A 16,512-nucleotide genomic window follows, 5' to 3' on the forward strand; every position below is an offset into this window, starting at 1 on the left:
TAGGAACATTTGGAGAAGCATAATATGATTAGGAATAGTCAGCATGTCTTTGTCAAAGGCAGGTCGTGCCTTATGAGCCTGATTGAATTTTTTGAGGATGTGACTAAACATGTTGATGAAGGTAGAGTAGTAGATGTAGTGTATATGGATTTCAGCAAGGCATTTGATAAGGTACCCCATGCGAGGCTTATTGAGGAAGTAAGGAGGCATGGGATTCTAGGGGACCTTGCTTTGTGGATCCAGAACTGGCTTGCCCACGGAAGGCAGAGGGTGGTTGTAGATGGGTCATATTCTGCATGGAGTTTGGTGACCAGTGGTGTGCCTCAGGGATCTGTTCTGGGACCCCTACTCTCCTGATTTTTATAAATGACCTGAATGAAGAAGTGGAGGGATGGGTTAGTAAATTTGCTGATGACACAAAGATTGGGGGTGTTGTGGATAGGTTACAGCGGGACATCAATAGGATGCAAATCTGGGTTGAGAAGTGGCAGATGGAGTTCAACCCAGATAAGTGTGAGGTGGTTCATTTTGGTAGGTCAAATATGATGGCAGAATATAGTATTAATGGTAAGACTCTTGGCAGTGTGGAGGAGCAGAGGGATCTTGGGGGCCGAGTCCATAGGACACTCAAAGCTGCTGCGCAGGTTGACTCTGTTGTTAAAAAGGCATACGGTGCATTGGCCTTCATCAACTGTGAGATTGAGTTTAAGAGCTGAGAGGTAATGTTATAGCTATATAGGAGCCTGGTCAGACCCCACTTGGAGTACTGTGCTCAGTTCTGGTCACCTCACTACAGGAAGGATGTGGAAACTATAGAAAGGGTGCAGAGGAGATTTACAAGGATGTTGCCTGGATTGGGGAGCATGCCTTATGAGAGTAGGTTGAGTGAACTCGGCCTTTTCTCCTTGGAGCGGCGGAGGATGAGAGGTGACCTGATAGAGGTGTATAAGATAACGAGAGGTATTGATCTCAAGCTTTAGTGAAAAAGTATATACTATATACAAATAAGTGAAAAAGTTCGAAGTTCGTATCAGATGATGAACCCTGAGACTCATTTCCTTGCAGGCATTTACAGAGAAAATACAGTAGAATTTTATGAAAAATTATACCTAAACAAAGACTGACAACCAACCAATGTGCAAACAAAAATACTGAGAACATGAGTTGTAAAGAGTCCTTGAAATTGAGTCTGTAGGTTTTGAATCAGCTCAGAATAGTGACGAATTAAGTTATCTATGCTGGTTCTGGAGCCTGATGGTTGTCAGTAATTAATACTGGTGCCTAAACATGCCATATGGGATGTAAGGCTTCTGTACCTCCTGCCCGGCAGCAGTTGCAACAAAAAGCATAGCCTAGGTGGTGGGTTTCTTCGATGATGGGCGCTTTTTTTTCTCATCGCTCCCCTGTAAAGGTAATGGTAGGGGAGGGCTTTGCCGACGTTGCACTGAGCTCTATCCACTGGTTTCTGTAACCTTCTCTGTCACCTGGGCATTGATGTTTCCATACCGGTTAGAACACTCTCTACTGTGCATCCACAGAAGAAAACACCGTGTTTAAAGTGCATGGAGTTCATATTCAGATTTAGTTATCACATGGAGTGAAATGAATCGTCTGTGCTAACGACCAGCAGACCTAGGCTGTCAGCAGCCTACAACTTTCTCCACACATTCCGGCGCCAACATAGCATACCCACAATGCTCCACAGCACAAGCAAAAACAATAAGCAGTTCTTATAAGCATTGGCAATTATTAAATTGAAAATATATTTTGCCATATTTGGATTCTTGGTTGATGGGAATAATTTGATTCAGTATAGGCCATCGAACTTTGAAGCTCCTCCCGTGGAGGGTCAGACACCCTGAGCCAATAGGCTGGTCCTGGACGTATTGCCATCTGGCATAGTTTGCATATTGTTTGATTGTTTGTGGTTTTGTATTGCTATATTTATACTCTATTCTTGGTTGGTGCAGCTGTAACGAAACCCAATTTCCCTCGGGATCAATAAAGTATGTCTATCTATCTATTTATCTGTAGATTTTATTCTAATATTTTGGCCTATTATAAGCAATACTGGAAAGAACTGCATTTATTTCCCCCCCCCCCCAAAAAATACTAGCCCAGCCAGGAACATCCAGAGTATTAAAACATTCGATGGGAGTGGCCTAACTTTGAGGTAGAAGAACAAGATTATTCAGATACTGAAAACGTGGCTCGGGAACAAGATTCAGCAGATCAAGCAGCGATCGTGGGGAGATAACAGAATTAACAATTAATGTGGCGACTCGCGTTCGGATTGTGGTTGCAATAGCCAACATCCAGACAGGAAAGAGGTACTGGGGCTTCTGGAGCGCCAACGGGACGGTGTAACTGAGGGGATCAGAGGCATGGGCAAGTGGATGGAAGTCCCCCGAAAGCGCGGGTTTCGCTCCATTAACTTCCCAGACCCCGTTTCCAATTCCAGTCAAATCTCAATCCTGGGACGTGACAGCCGGCCGTTTAGAACAATTTTTAATTCGGCATTTAACACTACTCCATCCCGCTGGCTGGGGTTATCTCCCGTGCTTTGCGGTGGTGGTTCGTCTTGTCCGACGATGACAGGAAACCCGTGCGGGAGAGATTTTGAATTGGAAAAGCCATTCCGCTGGGGCAGTCCCACTCTCCCGACCTCGGGAGTCGCGGTCCAGCGGTTCGAACCAGCAATACAAACGGGGGTCTTCCTCGGAGGCAGTGGATGACCATGACGTCTTGTGTCTTGTCATGCCCTTCACTCTCCACCGAGCGTTGCGGGCCCGCCTTCCTGGCGGCTGGATATGCGGTGGGAGCCGACCTGGCATGCTAGTTCAGGCATGTCCCTATCTTACCGGGGTGTACCGCACCAAAGGTGAGTGAGCTGCCCCTTTACCAGAGATGCCACCCCTCTCTGGACACCCTACACACTCCTGTGTTTAGGTTCTTTCTTTTGAATGATTTTTTTTTCAGTCCGCGGCTGTGCGTTCGACTTTGGCTTGGTTGCAGTGGCGTGCGTTTTTTTTAGTTCGCGCGATTGGAAACTTGCTGATGTGGCGTTTAATAAATCGAAGACTGTTGGTGTTTGGCTTGTTGACCAATCCCAGCTTTGAGAAGTCAGGCCGGAGAATGGGTGTAACCCCTCGGGAAAGCTTTGCGTAGAGTGCGGGTTGAGTAACCTCTGGATTGGGCTGACCCTGGCGATTGACGTTGAAAAGGTCCAAAGGTCTCCACTGATCCTCAGCCAGCGCGACCCCCTCCCTTCCCCAGCTGCGGGCAGTCGCTGACGCGGACCTCGGGTACGGGGCGGGGTTAAGTCCCGGTGCTGGTTGGAAAGCAGGTGAGGAGAGGGTGGCCGGGAGAAAGGAGGGAAGCTTTGGCAGTGGGACCGGACAGCTGTGCCCTGCGGTCGCCGCAGTTCGTGTCGCCTCGCAGGGCCTGATGGCACTCGGTGTGGGAGAGAACGCAAGACTGCTAAGGGGTTTCGGGGCTATAGACTAACTTTACTCCAGAATGCTGTTGCTTTCTTTCATTGTTTGCACGATTTGTGTGGTGTTTTCGCTCTCTCTCTGCACATTGGCTGTCGGTCTTCTTTTAAAGTTGAGTTCTTTCGGGTTTCACACACAAAATGCTGGAGGAACTCAGCAGGACAGGCAGCATCGATGGAAAAAGAGTACCGTCGACGTTTCGGGCCGAGACCCTTCAGCAGGACGGGAGAAAAAGATACGGGTCGGACTAAAAGGGCGGGGGGAGGGGAGGGATAATTAACCTGCTGAAGGGTCTCGGCCCAAAACGTCTACTGTATGTACTCTTTTCCATAGGTGCAGCCTGGCCTGCTGAGTTCCTCAGGCATTTTGTGTGTGTTACTTGGATTTCCAGAACCTGCAGATTTTCTCTTGTTTCTTTCGGGGTTCTTGCTCTGTGGCTGCCCGTGAGCAGACGAACCTCAAGGTTGAGACTGCTCGTCCCCACTGAGAATGGAAGCGGGGACCAGACCCTGCATACTTCACCCCCTCCCGCCCGGATACAGCCTTGCTAGTTCAGGGACCGCGCCATCACATACTCTCTGGTTCCTGATACAGACATTCTCTCCCACCTCAAATCACACGGTTTCTGAGACCGCCACTGCCCTCGATCTTCTGACCCATTCCTGCAACTTACTGCCGTTCACCCCGTCCATCAATCACACTCCCAATCTCCCTTTCCCCTCGCACAAACCTTTCTCCCTCTCCCCATCTCTGATCTTCCTCTCACCCAATTACCCCCACCCATCGATCGCTCTCACCACCCCAACCCTCGATCTCCATAGCCCTCTGCGTATCTTCCTCTAGCCCTCTCAATCTTCCTACCCTGCCGATCTCCCTAACCCCTCACCTCCCTCTAATTCCCGCAACCTCAGCATCCCACTCCTCATTCTCTCTAACAACCCCCTGCAGATCTCCCTTAAAACTCCTCGATCTCTCTAAACCCCCAACCCCCATTATCCTCGCCTTTTGATCTTCCTAACCCTCCTAGATCTCCCTCAACCCCGTCCCCCCCCCGCCCCGGATCTGCCTAGCCCACAACGTTCGCTTTATTTTTTACAGCTGCATGGGTCAACGATTGCTTTGAGCAGGAAATTTTCATATGGTCCGAAAACTGCACGGCACCTTAAATGTTTTGTTTTGTAATATGCATACAAATCGAATCGTTTACTTATCAATCATACAAGGCTACAGCTGAACAAAACAACGTTCCTCTCTAGGGTCAAGGTGCAAGACACACGGGCACACTCAAAATAGCAAGCAGAGAGAACTCACAGTTACGCAAAAAAACATGCATAGATAGTCCAAGAGCCTACGCGACATGTCCGGCAAATTGATGGTGCAGATCCCGGCAACCCAGCCTGTTATTCCACCGATTGAACACTGGAGAACAGCATCGACGGGAAAGGCCAGCTCGCTCCCCCCCCCCCAACTAAGCACGAATGCCAGGCTACTGCAGCTCCGCATTTTACATTATCAGTGTCCTACGATCGCAAGGGAAATATCCAAGACAGTCTCCCACGGCTACACTGCACGCTGCTTTTGCGCACCAGCTACGGTGCCTTTGAGTAGCGGGCAACAACACGATCTATACTTGGGTCAGCTCCATCGAATCTAGTCCAGCTCCTCTGGCACACAGGCCGGCTGCTTTGACACCCCAGCCGGCTACTCCGATCAACGAGCAGCGCACTGACACGGTAGGCCTGCTGTACCCAAAGTTTTCGGAGTCCAGAAGCGTCTTATCAAATAAATTTTTAAAAATTACCAAATTATAAAAAAAACACCTTTGGTTGGCCCCCGAGGGGACGCGGTGTCCGTCCGCGCTGCCATCCTACTGGAAGGACAATGAATATTTAGAATGAAAATTGAAAAATCACACACTTTTTTTGTTTGTTAATTGGAGGGTGTAATTAAATATAATACAACAAAGGAAATCTTTCACGTTTAGTAAACGTTTTCTTGTCTGTTTTCATTCCTGCTGCTTGCAGACATCCCACCCTGCAAAAGCTAATTTCAGGGAGGTAGCACCACCACCGCCGCCCCCCCCCCCCCGCAACTCGATATCCGCCGCCCCCGGGCGACCTCCAAGGGTGTATGAATACAGGACATTTGATTATGAAAGAACACAACAATTTATTTGATCACATATTGAAACTATTTACATACACACATATATAAATATATATTCCTTGTTGAGTTTAAAAAGGTAAACACGAGGAATTCTGCAGATGCTGGAAATTCAAGCAACACACATCAAAGTTGCTGGTGAACGCAGCAGGCCAGGCAGCATCTCTAGGAAGAGGTACAGTTGACGTTTCAGGCTCCCTCCCCCTCCCACTTTCAAATCTCTTACTAGCTCTTCCTTCAGTTAGTCCTGACGAAGGGTCTCAGCCCGAAACGTCGACTGTACCACTTCCTAGAGATGCTGCCTGGCCTGCTGCGTTCACCAGCAACTTTGATGTGTGTTCCTTGTTGAGTATTTTGTTGGCAGTCTCAATGCTAATAGCTAAATGCTAATGCAAATAGCTTTTCTATTTTGCAAACTTTCCTTGTACTGTGATGTGACAATAGCTGCTGTCTTGGTTGATGAACAGGTTTTGGTTGATGAGTTATTTTCTATTTCTGAATCAGGAAACATTTTCCTGAACAGCTTGCCTCTGTGCTTACACACCTGGAATGGTAGGTTGTGCTCAACAATGAAAGATGTAAAGTACACCTCAGCTCTAGTGATCTTCACTGTCAGACTTTGGTTTTCTGCTGAAAAGAACTGTGAAATATTTGAGCAGCCTTCTCTGCGCTTACCCTCCCTAATATGTTGTGGTCCCTAAAAGAAATAAAAGCATAAGGTGTATCCTTATTATATTGTCTTATGTAATACTTAGCCAGCTAATTTAAATAATGTTAACTATGCCAATGAACGAATGACACCTGTTAAACTCACCTCAGCATGTCTTTTACAGTCGTTTAACCCACCATGGGCAATAGAAAAGTCACTGTTGCAAACAGTGCAGCAAGCAAAACTGTCATTATTTTTGACCCCTATTAGGCAGGGGTAAACTTCGTTCAGGCAATTGACCAGCTGTTCATGACTGACTCGGTCAAAAGCTTTTTAGTAATCCAGGAAGCACATGTAAATGTCTTTTTTCTTTCTAGACTAGACCTCATTCCACAATCAGTCACAAATTGAAAATCCCTTCACGGGTACCGTTACCCGGTATAAATCTGCTATGGCACTCATTAATTTCATTAAGAACTGTCCTTTTTATTCTGCTTAGAGGTATTACTAGCAAGATCTTGGAGGCATGACTTATAAGTTCTAAAGTCTGAGCATTTCGTGCTCTTACTTTTCTTTATGATCATGACAAACTCTGACACCACAAAATCTGTTGGCCACTTTCCTGTTGAGTAGATTGTATTGCAAAGCCTCGTGACCTCCTCAACCTCTGGGTCGCCAAGGCATTTCAACATTTCGGCTGTAATACCATCTACACCACAAGCTTTACCAGTTTTTAAACTTTCCAGTGGCTGCTCTTACTTCCACTACCAAAATTTCCGGACCTTCCGTCCATGTTCTTCTCACTCACTTGATCATTTCTAGCATCGTAGTACAATTCCCTAATGTATTCCATCCATCTACTTTCCACCTTGTCATTCTCAAAGAGTATGTTCCCATCCTTGTCTTGAATAATGCCAGTCCTTGATTGTTTCCCGTTCCTGTTGGTCATCTCTGTAATCTCCCTGTGCATATCCCTTGAATGATGCAACATGTCCATGGTCTCTTATCTTTTCACAATGTTTGATAAACCATTGTTCTTTAGCTTTTGCACATTCTGCTCTTATTTGTTGGTCCAATTCCTTGTACTTAGATGTGTCCTTCTTGTGTTTCCTTCTCTCTTCCATGAGCTTCAGAACGTGATCCGTCATCCAGGCTTGTTTAGCTACGCGCCTTCTTTTGGGGAGACATTCTTCAGCTGCCATTTGCATACAGCCCTTCAGGTTTGACCACATGTTATCTGGTGTCTGCTCCATGTCTTCTACGCTCAGTCCTTTAAACCTATTTTGTACCGCTGCAGAAAATCTTTCACTATACTCGCTCTTCTTCAGTAAGTCCATATCCAGCCTGGCTTTCTTGGTTGCAGCCTTAATCTTAGTCATTAGTGCAATCTTCACCCTAACAACCACCGGGTTGTGATCCAAGCCTATATCGGTACCCGGATAAGTCTTGGCCATCCTAATACTTCCCCTGAAGCGTTTCCTCACTGCAATATAGTCAATTTGTCTCCTTCTGGTATCCCCAGCTTCTTCCAAATGTATAATTCTCGTTTGGGTAATTTGAACCATGTGTTTGCTACCATCAGCTCACACTGTTCGCAAAATTGTATAAATCTTCCCCCCCTTTCATTTCTCTCACCTAAGCCATACTGACTAATGATATCCTTGTATTTCACGTTGCCTACTCTAGCATTCAGATCTCCCATAACGAAAAGTACATCAGAGCTCTTTGCATTTTTTAAAGCAGATTCTACATCCTCATAAAACCGTTCCACCTCTTCATCCTCATGCTCACCTGTTGGTGCATACACTTGGACTACCGTAACGTCGAAAGGCTTTCCTTTTAATTTTACCATTATGACTCTATCAGATATGGACCAAAACCCATCCAGTGCATTGTAGATTTTCTTCTTCATAATAATTCCAATGCCATTGGCATGGCTCTCTCCTCCAGAGTATATCATCGCAAAATCATTCTTGTCAACTGTTCCAGCCTCTGTCCAACGGACTTCGCTTTCTCCCATAATATCCAGCTTCATTCAAGATATCTCAAGAATTGCATTATCAAGCTTCCCCACTTGATACATTGTTTGAACATTCCATGTCCCTATCCATAAGGTACTTCCCCTAGTTTTCAGTCTATCATTAGCCAGTGCCACACGTCCTTTCGGATTTGGTGTGCCACCTTAATTCCCAACAGACCTACAATTCCCAAGGTCGTTATCTTCTTCTTTGTGGCTATGTACAGCAGAATCGCTCGCAAGGGGCCCAGGTTCAACTGCACAACGCACGTCTCTTCTAACTAAGTGCATAGCATACGATTTGTAAGAGAGAGATATGTGGTGAGGCTTTATTCTCTTCCATAGAAGGTGGCCGTTGGCTCATAAGGAGATCATCGCCCTTTGTCATTGGGGCTCATTGGGGCTGGATGAGAAAGATGTTCGACTGATTGCGAGTCTGTACTGGCATCAAAAGGCAGTAATAAGAATTAATGGTTGGAATTCACCGGACGTTGAGATCCAAAAAGGGGTTCGCCGGGGCTACATTATCTCCCCTTTATTATTTAACATTTACTCAGAGGTAATCTTCAGGGTGCTGACGATGAAGCTGGTGTCCAAATTGGAGGAGTGACAGTGAACAACTTGGGGTATGCAGATGATTCAGTGTTGTTTGCTGAGACTGAGGACGAGTTGCTCAGAATAGTAGATAAGATAAATGCTGAAGGGGAACGATTTGGAATGAAAATAAATACTGCAAAGACAAAGATGATGGTAGCAAAGATGATGGATGACGGAAGTTTATGTACTTGGGAGGGATGGTCATAGAGGATGGGAAATGTGATACAGAAATTAGATGAAAAATTGAGATTGCAAGATCAACGTTCTGGAGCCCGAGTGACGTGCTGTGTGGCAAGAGGTTGGACTTTGGGCTGCGTTGTAGAATTTGGAAATGCTACGTCTGGAGCAGTCTGTTGCATGGAGTCGAACCATGGACCTTGTGCAAGGAAGCGCAATGACGACTGAAGGCATTTGAAATGTGGTGTTTAAGGAGAATGCAGAAAATTAGATGGGTGATGAAAGTCAGTAATATGGAAGTGTTGAAGAGAGCGAGGAGAGAAAAGGGGTTGCTGAGGAATGTGCAGAAAAAGAAGCTGGAATATGCCGGGCACTTGTTAAGAAATGGTGGACTGCAGAAATTGTTATTGGAAGGGATGACAGAAGGAAAGAGGGAACGAGGAAGGCAGGTATGATAATGTGAGGCAGTGGACTGGGTTAAGTTATGCTGAGGCCAGAAAAAGAGCACAAGATCAAAGAAGATGGGGGTGCATAGCCACCAACTCTGGATTCGGGACGGCACCCACTGACTGACTGACTGACATGTTATATATTTTCTATTTTTGGAACACTCTGCCATGGCACTGCAGGACACTAAACTGAACTGGTGGACAATGAAAGAGAGAGAGAGAGGTTGACTGTAAAGCCCGCCCGCAGAGAAAACTGATAGGTCTACTTAGCACAAGAGAGACCAATCAGGATGTTCTCTCTGTCACTCTCTCACTGCATCTGTCACTCGCTCTCTCTGTCTCTCTCTCTCTCTCCCTCTCGCTCGCTCTCAAAAAAATCGATTTGCAGGATATTGTATATAATTTGCGGGCATCAGGGAGTTGCTATCAATATGCGGGAGACTCCCGGAACTTCTGGGTGAATTGGGATGTCTATGCATGGTAACAGGCTATGTCCACGGGAGCATTTTAGTTACTGAGTGGCCATTACTATATTTCAGTTACAGCGCAGTTTAGATGGAACAATGCCCCTCAAACTTCCTTACTCCCTCAATTTCCCATACTACACACCTCCCTCGATTTTCCTCACTCCCCCCGATCATCCTCACTCCCTCTATCTCCCTTACCCAGATGACCCTCATCTACCCCATCTTCCATTCACTCCACTCCCTTCATTTGCTTCCCTTCCCTTTCCTCCCTTTTCCTCACTCTCTCCTTCCTCCCACCTCCTCTGTATGTCTGAGATCCACTCCTACCAAGTTTCATTATGTCCGGAGATTCCTACCATTTCTTTGCTCCCACCCCACCCAGCTTTGGAGTCCATATGAGACACCATTAGAGGCCCCTATTCTTGCAGACCCTCCTTTATTAGGGAAACTGTTAACTTGTTCATTTCTCATTCGCACATCTAGAAGCCGGACCTGTTATGACACTGAGTGAGTCAGAATGACTCCGAGTTTCTGGCCATATTTGTGGGAGGAGACCTTTTTATACTTTCTCAATGGATGTCATAGGTATTAGGGTTAAGTATTGGTCAAAGTGAATCTTGAATATTGGAAGCCCAGAATCTGTGTATTCATTGATTTACATAATTGTGCACATGTTGATCCAGGGACTTTGTACTAAACAATTGTTGTTCATTTACCTGATAGCTGATGAACAGAGTTCTGATGCACAATTCAGAGTCACAGAAAAGTCATGGCAGGAAGGGAGACTTTTATGTCCATTGAACCAATCAAAGGAGCCCTGCAAATTCTTGCCTTTCAGGTACTTATCCCGTTTGAATCTGCAGTTGAAACTGCAACCACTGATAATCCCAGTATTCCAGACCCTAGCCACTCATAATGCCTGAAAAGTTTTATCTTCACATCACTTTACACTGTTTTGCCTGACACCTTCAATCGATGTCCTCTAGTTTTTGATCTTCCCCACAGTGGGAAGTTTCTGTCCACGTAGGGTCTTCATGACTTTAGACCATGAGACATTGGAGCAGATTTAGGCCGTTGTTCAGCCCACTGAGTCTGCTCTGCCATTTGATCATATCCATTTCCCTCTCAACCCCTTTCTCCTGCTTTCTTCCCATAACCTTTCATGCCAAGGTATCAAGAATCTAGCAACCTAATTGACCTGGTCTCCACAGCTGCCTGTGGCAGTGAATTCCACAGATTCACCAGCCTCTGGCTAAACAAATTCCTCCTCATCTCTGTTCTAAATGGATGGTACCCTAGTCTAAGGCTGTGCCCTCTGGTCTTAGACTTCCCCACTATAAGAAACATCTTCTCCACATCCACTCTATATAGGCTTTTCAATATTCGATAGGTCTCAATGAAGTATTCCCTCATTCTTCTGAATTGCAGTGCAGGCCCAGAGCCATCAAACACTCTTCATATGACAAGCCTTTCATTCCTGGAATCATTTTCATGAACTTCCTTTGAAGCATATCCTTTTTTAGATAAGGGGCCAAAAAAGTTCTCTCAATACTCTAAGTGAGGCCTCAGCATTGCCTTAAAAGGCCTCAGCATTACCTCCTTGCTTGTTTAATATTCTAGTCCCCTTGAAATGAATGCTAATATTGCATTTGCCTTCTTTGCAACAGACTCAACCTACAAACTAACCTTTAGGAAATCCTGCACAGGACTCCCGAACCCTTTACACCTTGGATTTCTGAATTTTCTCCCTGTTTAACAAGTAGTCTACACTCTTATTCCTCTACCATAGTGCATGACCATACTCTTCCTGGCACTGTATTCCATATGCCTCTTCTTTGCCCATTCTCCTAATCTATCTAAGTCCTCCTGCAGCCTTCCTAAAACTACCTAACCCTCTATTTATCTTTGTATCATCCACAAATTTGGCCACAAAGCCATCAATTCCATCATCCAAATCATTGACATATAATGTAAGAAGAATCGGTTCCTACACAGACCCCTGTGGAACACCACAAATCACTGGCAATCAGAGAAGGCTCCCTTTATTCCCACTCTTTGTCTCCCTCCAATCAGCCAATGCTCTATCCATGCTAGTATCTTTCCTGTAATACCATGGACTTTAATCTTGCTAAGCAGCCTCGTGTGTGGCACCTTGTCAAAGGCCTTTTGAAAATCCAAGTGCACAACTTCCCTTGATTCTCCTTTGTCTATCCTGCTTGTTATTTCCTCAAAGACTTCCAACACATTTGTCAGGCAAGATTTTATCTTAAGGAAACCATGCTGACTTTGGACCATTTTATCAGGTGCCCTCAAGTACCTGAAAATCTCATTCTTAGCAATTGACTCCAACATCTTCCCAGCCACTGAGGTCAGGTTAACTGGCCTATAATTTCCTTTCTTCTGCCCCCCTCCCTTAAAGAATGGAGTGACATTTGCAATTTTCCAGCCCTCTGGAACCATGCAGAATATAATGATTCTTGAAAGCTCATTACTAATGCCTCTACAATCTCTTCAGTTATCTCTTTCAGAACCATCAGGTGTAGTCCATCTGATCCAGGTGACTTACCTACCTTCAGGCCTTTCAGCTTCCCAAGCATCATCCCCCGATAATAGCAACTGCACTCACTTCTGCCCCCTGACACTCTTGGACTTCTGGCATACTGCCACTGTCTTCCACAGTGAAGACTGATGCAAAATACACCCAGTTCATCTGCCATTTCCTTGTCCACCATTACTACCTCTCCAGCATCGTTTTCCAGTGGTTTGAAATCCATTCTTGCCTCTTCTTTACTCTTCACATTTTTGGAAAAAAAACATATGCATCCTTTTTTATATTACTGGGTAGCTTACCTTCATATTTCATCTTTCTGCCCCTTATGGCTTTTTAGTTGCATTCTGTTGCTTTTTATAAGCTTCCCAGTCCTCTAATTTCCCATAGGTTTTTGCTCTATTATATGCCGTCTCTTTTGCTTTTATATTTGCTTTGACTTCACTTTTCAGCCTTGGTTGTGTCACCCTGCCTTTAGAGTGCCACTTTGTTTTTGTGGTATATCTATCCTGCACCTTCCGAATAGCTCCTAGGAACTCCAGCCATTGCTGCTCTACCATCATCCCTCCAGTGTCCCCTTCTAATCAACTTTGGTCAGCTCCTCTCTCATGCCTCTGTAATTCCATTTACTAAGACTGTAATACTGATACATTTGACTTTAGCTTCTCCCTCTCAAACAGCAGGGTGAATCCTATCATATAATGATCACTGCCTCCTAAGGAGTCCTTTACCTTAACTCCCTAATCAAATCCGGCCCATTACACAGCACCCATTCCAGAATAGCTGATCCCCTAATGGGCTCAACCACAAGCTGCTGTAAAAGGTCATCCCATAGGCATTCTACAAATGCATTCTCTTGGGATTCAAAATCAGCACCAACCTGATTTTTCCCAATCTACCTGCATATTGAAATTCCCCATGAGTATTGTAACATTGTCCTTTTGACATACCTTTTCTATGTCCCATTGTAATTTGTAGCTCACATCTTGGCTACTGTTCAGAGGCCTGTATATAACTCTCATCAGGTTTTTCTAACCTTGCAGTTCCCTAACCCTGCCCACAACAACTCTACATCTTCTGATCCTATGACACCTCTTTCTGCCTACCTGTCTATCCTTTCCATACAATATGTATCCTTGGATGTTAAACTCCCAACTATAATCTTCTTTCTGCCTCAATTTAGTGATGCCCATAACGTCATACCTGCCAATCTCTAATTGCACTACAAGATTATCTACCTTGTTCCATATACTCTGTACATTCAAATATAACACCTGTATTCTTCACCCTGTTCGATTTCGTCCCACTGTTACACTGCAGCTCATCCACTGACTGCAATTTTGCCTGTCGTTCCTGACAATCTCACTACACACTACCTCTGCTTGTATACCAACTGCCCATCTTCAGCTCTAACACTCAGCTGTCCTCTGCACACCGCTGTTGTAACACAGTTGAGATACTGTCACCTTCTTGTCAGCTTGAACCAGTCTGGCCATTCTCCTTTGACCTCTTTCATTAACAAGACATTTTTCCCCACTGAACTCTTACTTGCTGGATGATTTTTTTGTTGTTCACACCATTCTCTGTAAACTCTAGAGACTGTTGTGCGTGAAAATCTCAAGAAATTGGCAGTTTTTGACATACTCAAACCACCCCATCTGGCACCATCAGGATGCCATGGTTAAAGTCACTTAGATCATATTTCTTCCCCATTCTGATGTTTGGTCTGAACAGCAATTGAGCCTTTTGACCATGTCTGTATGCTCTTATGTATTGAGTTTCTGCCATGATTGGCTGATCAGATATTTGCATTACGGAGCAGGTGTATAGCTATATCTAATAAAGTGGCCACTATGTTGTGAAAATTGTTACTTTGGGGCAGCAATACAGTGCAATACATGAAAAATGAATGTAAGGTACAATAAGAAATATGAAAAATATGTTGTGCAGAGAGCAAATTAGTAAGGTAGGGCTCATGGTTTCATGGACCGTTCAGAAATCTAATGGCAGAGGGGAAGAAGCTATTCCTAAAATGTTGAGTGTGTGTCGTCATGGTTCTGTACCCACTATATTGGCTCCTTTCTTGTTTACCCTGTATACCTTGGACTTTAGATACAACACTGAGGCATGTCATCTGCAGAAATTCTCTGATGACTGCAGTGGTTGGGTATATAAAGGGAGGGCAGGAGGATGAACATAGGGTCCTGGTGGAGGACTTTGTCAAACAGTGCAAGCTGAATCATCTGCAGCTCAACATCAGTTAGACAAAGGAGATGGTGATAGATTTTAGGAAGGCTAAGCCTGCACTGCTCCCTGTTACGATTGATGGTGAGGACCTGCAAGTACCTAGGGGGGCACCTGGATGACAGATGAGTAGAGCACCAACACAGAGGCTGTGTACAAGTAGAGCCAGAGTCGCCTTTACTTCCTGAGGTTCTTTGGAGTATGCAGGCCTCTCCTTCACATGTTCTATCAGTACAATCTTCAGTGCAGTGGTGTGCTGGGGCAGTGGCATCAACACGGGTGATACCGACAGGCTCAATAAACTGATTAGAAAGACTGGCTCTGTTATAGGAGTTAAACTGGGCACACCGAAGGCTGTGGTAGAACAAAGGACCCTAATTAAAATCCTGGCAATTCTGGACAATGTTGCTTACCCTCTGCGTGCCTCCTTGGCTGAACAGAGGAGCACTTTTAGTAATAGACTAAGGCAACTACGCTGATCTAAAGAACACTATATGAGGTCATTCTTACCTTCAGCCATTAGGTTCTATAATGAGTCAACCTGTAACTGGGAAAGTGATGAGCCCCTTCTGTTAGACTGTTTGAGGTAATTTTTTTTAAAAATCCTTTCGTAGCTTTCTTCTAATATTTGTATATCTGTGCACTTGTAATGCTACTGTGGCACTGTAATTTCCTTTGGGATCAATAAAGTATCTATCTGTCTATCTACTAATGAGAAGAGGGCATATCCTGGCTGATAATGAATGCTGCCTTCTTGAGGCATTTCTTATTGTAGATGTCCTCAGTGGTGCGGAGGCCAGTGCCCATGATGGAGATGGGTAAGTTTACAACCTTCTGCAGCTTTTTGTTTTACCAATCCTGTGCATTGCCATGTCTATACCAGATGGTGACACAACAGTCAAAATATTCTCCATGGTACATCTGAAGAAATTGCTCGGGCATTCGGTGACAAACCAAATCTCCTCAAACTCCTAATGAAGTATATCTGCTGGCGTGCCTTCTTCGTAATTGCACCAATGTGTTGGGCCATGAACACAGTGTAGAGAGAATATTAAGTTCCCATTCTTGTTTTAGAAAATAATAAATATCTGCAGATGCTGGAAATATGAAATAAAAGCAGAAAATATTGGAAGCACTCAGCAGGTCAGGTGGCATCTGTACAGAGCTAATGTTTCAGGTCTGGGACTTTCCGTCAAACATAGTCATAGTCATAGTCATACTTTATTAATCCCGGGGGAAATTGGTTTTCATTACAGTTGCTCCATAAATAATAAAAAGTAATAGAACCATAAATAGTTAAATAGTAATATGTAAATTATGCCAGTAAACTATGAAATAAGTCCAGGACCAGCCTATTGGCTCAGGGTATCTGACCCTCCAAGGGAGGAGTTGTGAAGTTTGATGACCACAGACAGGAATGACTTCCCTATGGCGCTCTGTGTTGCATCTCGGTCGAATGAGTCTCTGGCTGAATGTACTCCTGTGCCCACCCAGTACATTATGTAGTGGATGGGAGACATTGACCAAGATGGCATGCAACTTAGGCAGCATCTTCTTTTCAGACACCACCGTGAGAAACTAATGTTTCTCTTTCCTCAGAAGTTGCCTGATCTGAGAGTTTCCAGTATGCTCCCTTCCAGTTTAAGCTTTTTGTAACTGCTGCAATATCACAGTTCCATGTGGCTAGTTTTATATTGTGGCTGTGCA

The 16,512-nt window shown here is 44.8% G+C and overlaps 1 protein-coding gene across 8 annotated transcripts in view; it reads left to right on the forward strand.

Moving 5' to 3' along the window:
- Nucleotides 1-2,238: 2,238 nt before the first annotated feature.
- The window catches only part of sardh (sarcosine dehydrogenase), a 59,865-nt gene continuing 45,591 nt past the window's right edge, over nt 2,239-16,512 (forward strand). Inside the window, exons 1-2 of one of the 8 annotated variants that reach the window (XM_072240486.1) lie at nt 2,638-2,881; nt 7,434-7,526. Coding sequence is in view for 3 of the 8 variants with exons in the window: in XM_072240491.1 (XP_072096592.1) it covers nt 6,207-6,209; nt 7,440-7,526 (90 nt within the window). In the remaining 5 variants the exon portion in view is untranslated. Of the gene's footprint in view, nt 2,331-2,637; nt 2,882-3,171; nt 3,347-6,175; nt 6,210-7,433; nt 7,527-16,512 lie in introns of those variants that run through there. The other 7 variants (XM_072240487.1, XM_072240491.1, XM_072240485.1 and 4 more) reach the window with 7 other exon arrangements.

Source organism: Mobula birostris, chromosome 22 (assembly GCF_030028105.1).
Source record: "Mobula birostris isolate sMobBir1 chromosome 22, sMobBir1.hap1, whole genome shotgun sequence".
Taxonomy (NCBI): Eukaryota; Metazoa; Chordata; class Chondrichthyes; order Myliobatiformes; family Myliobatidae; genus Mobula; species Mobula birostris.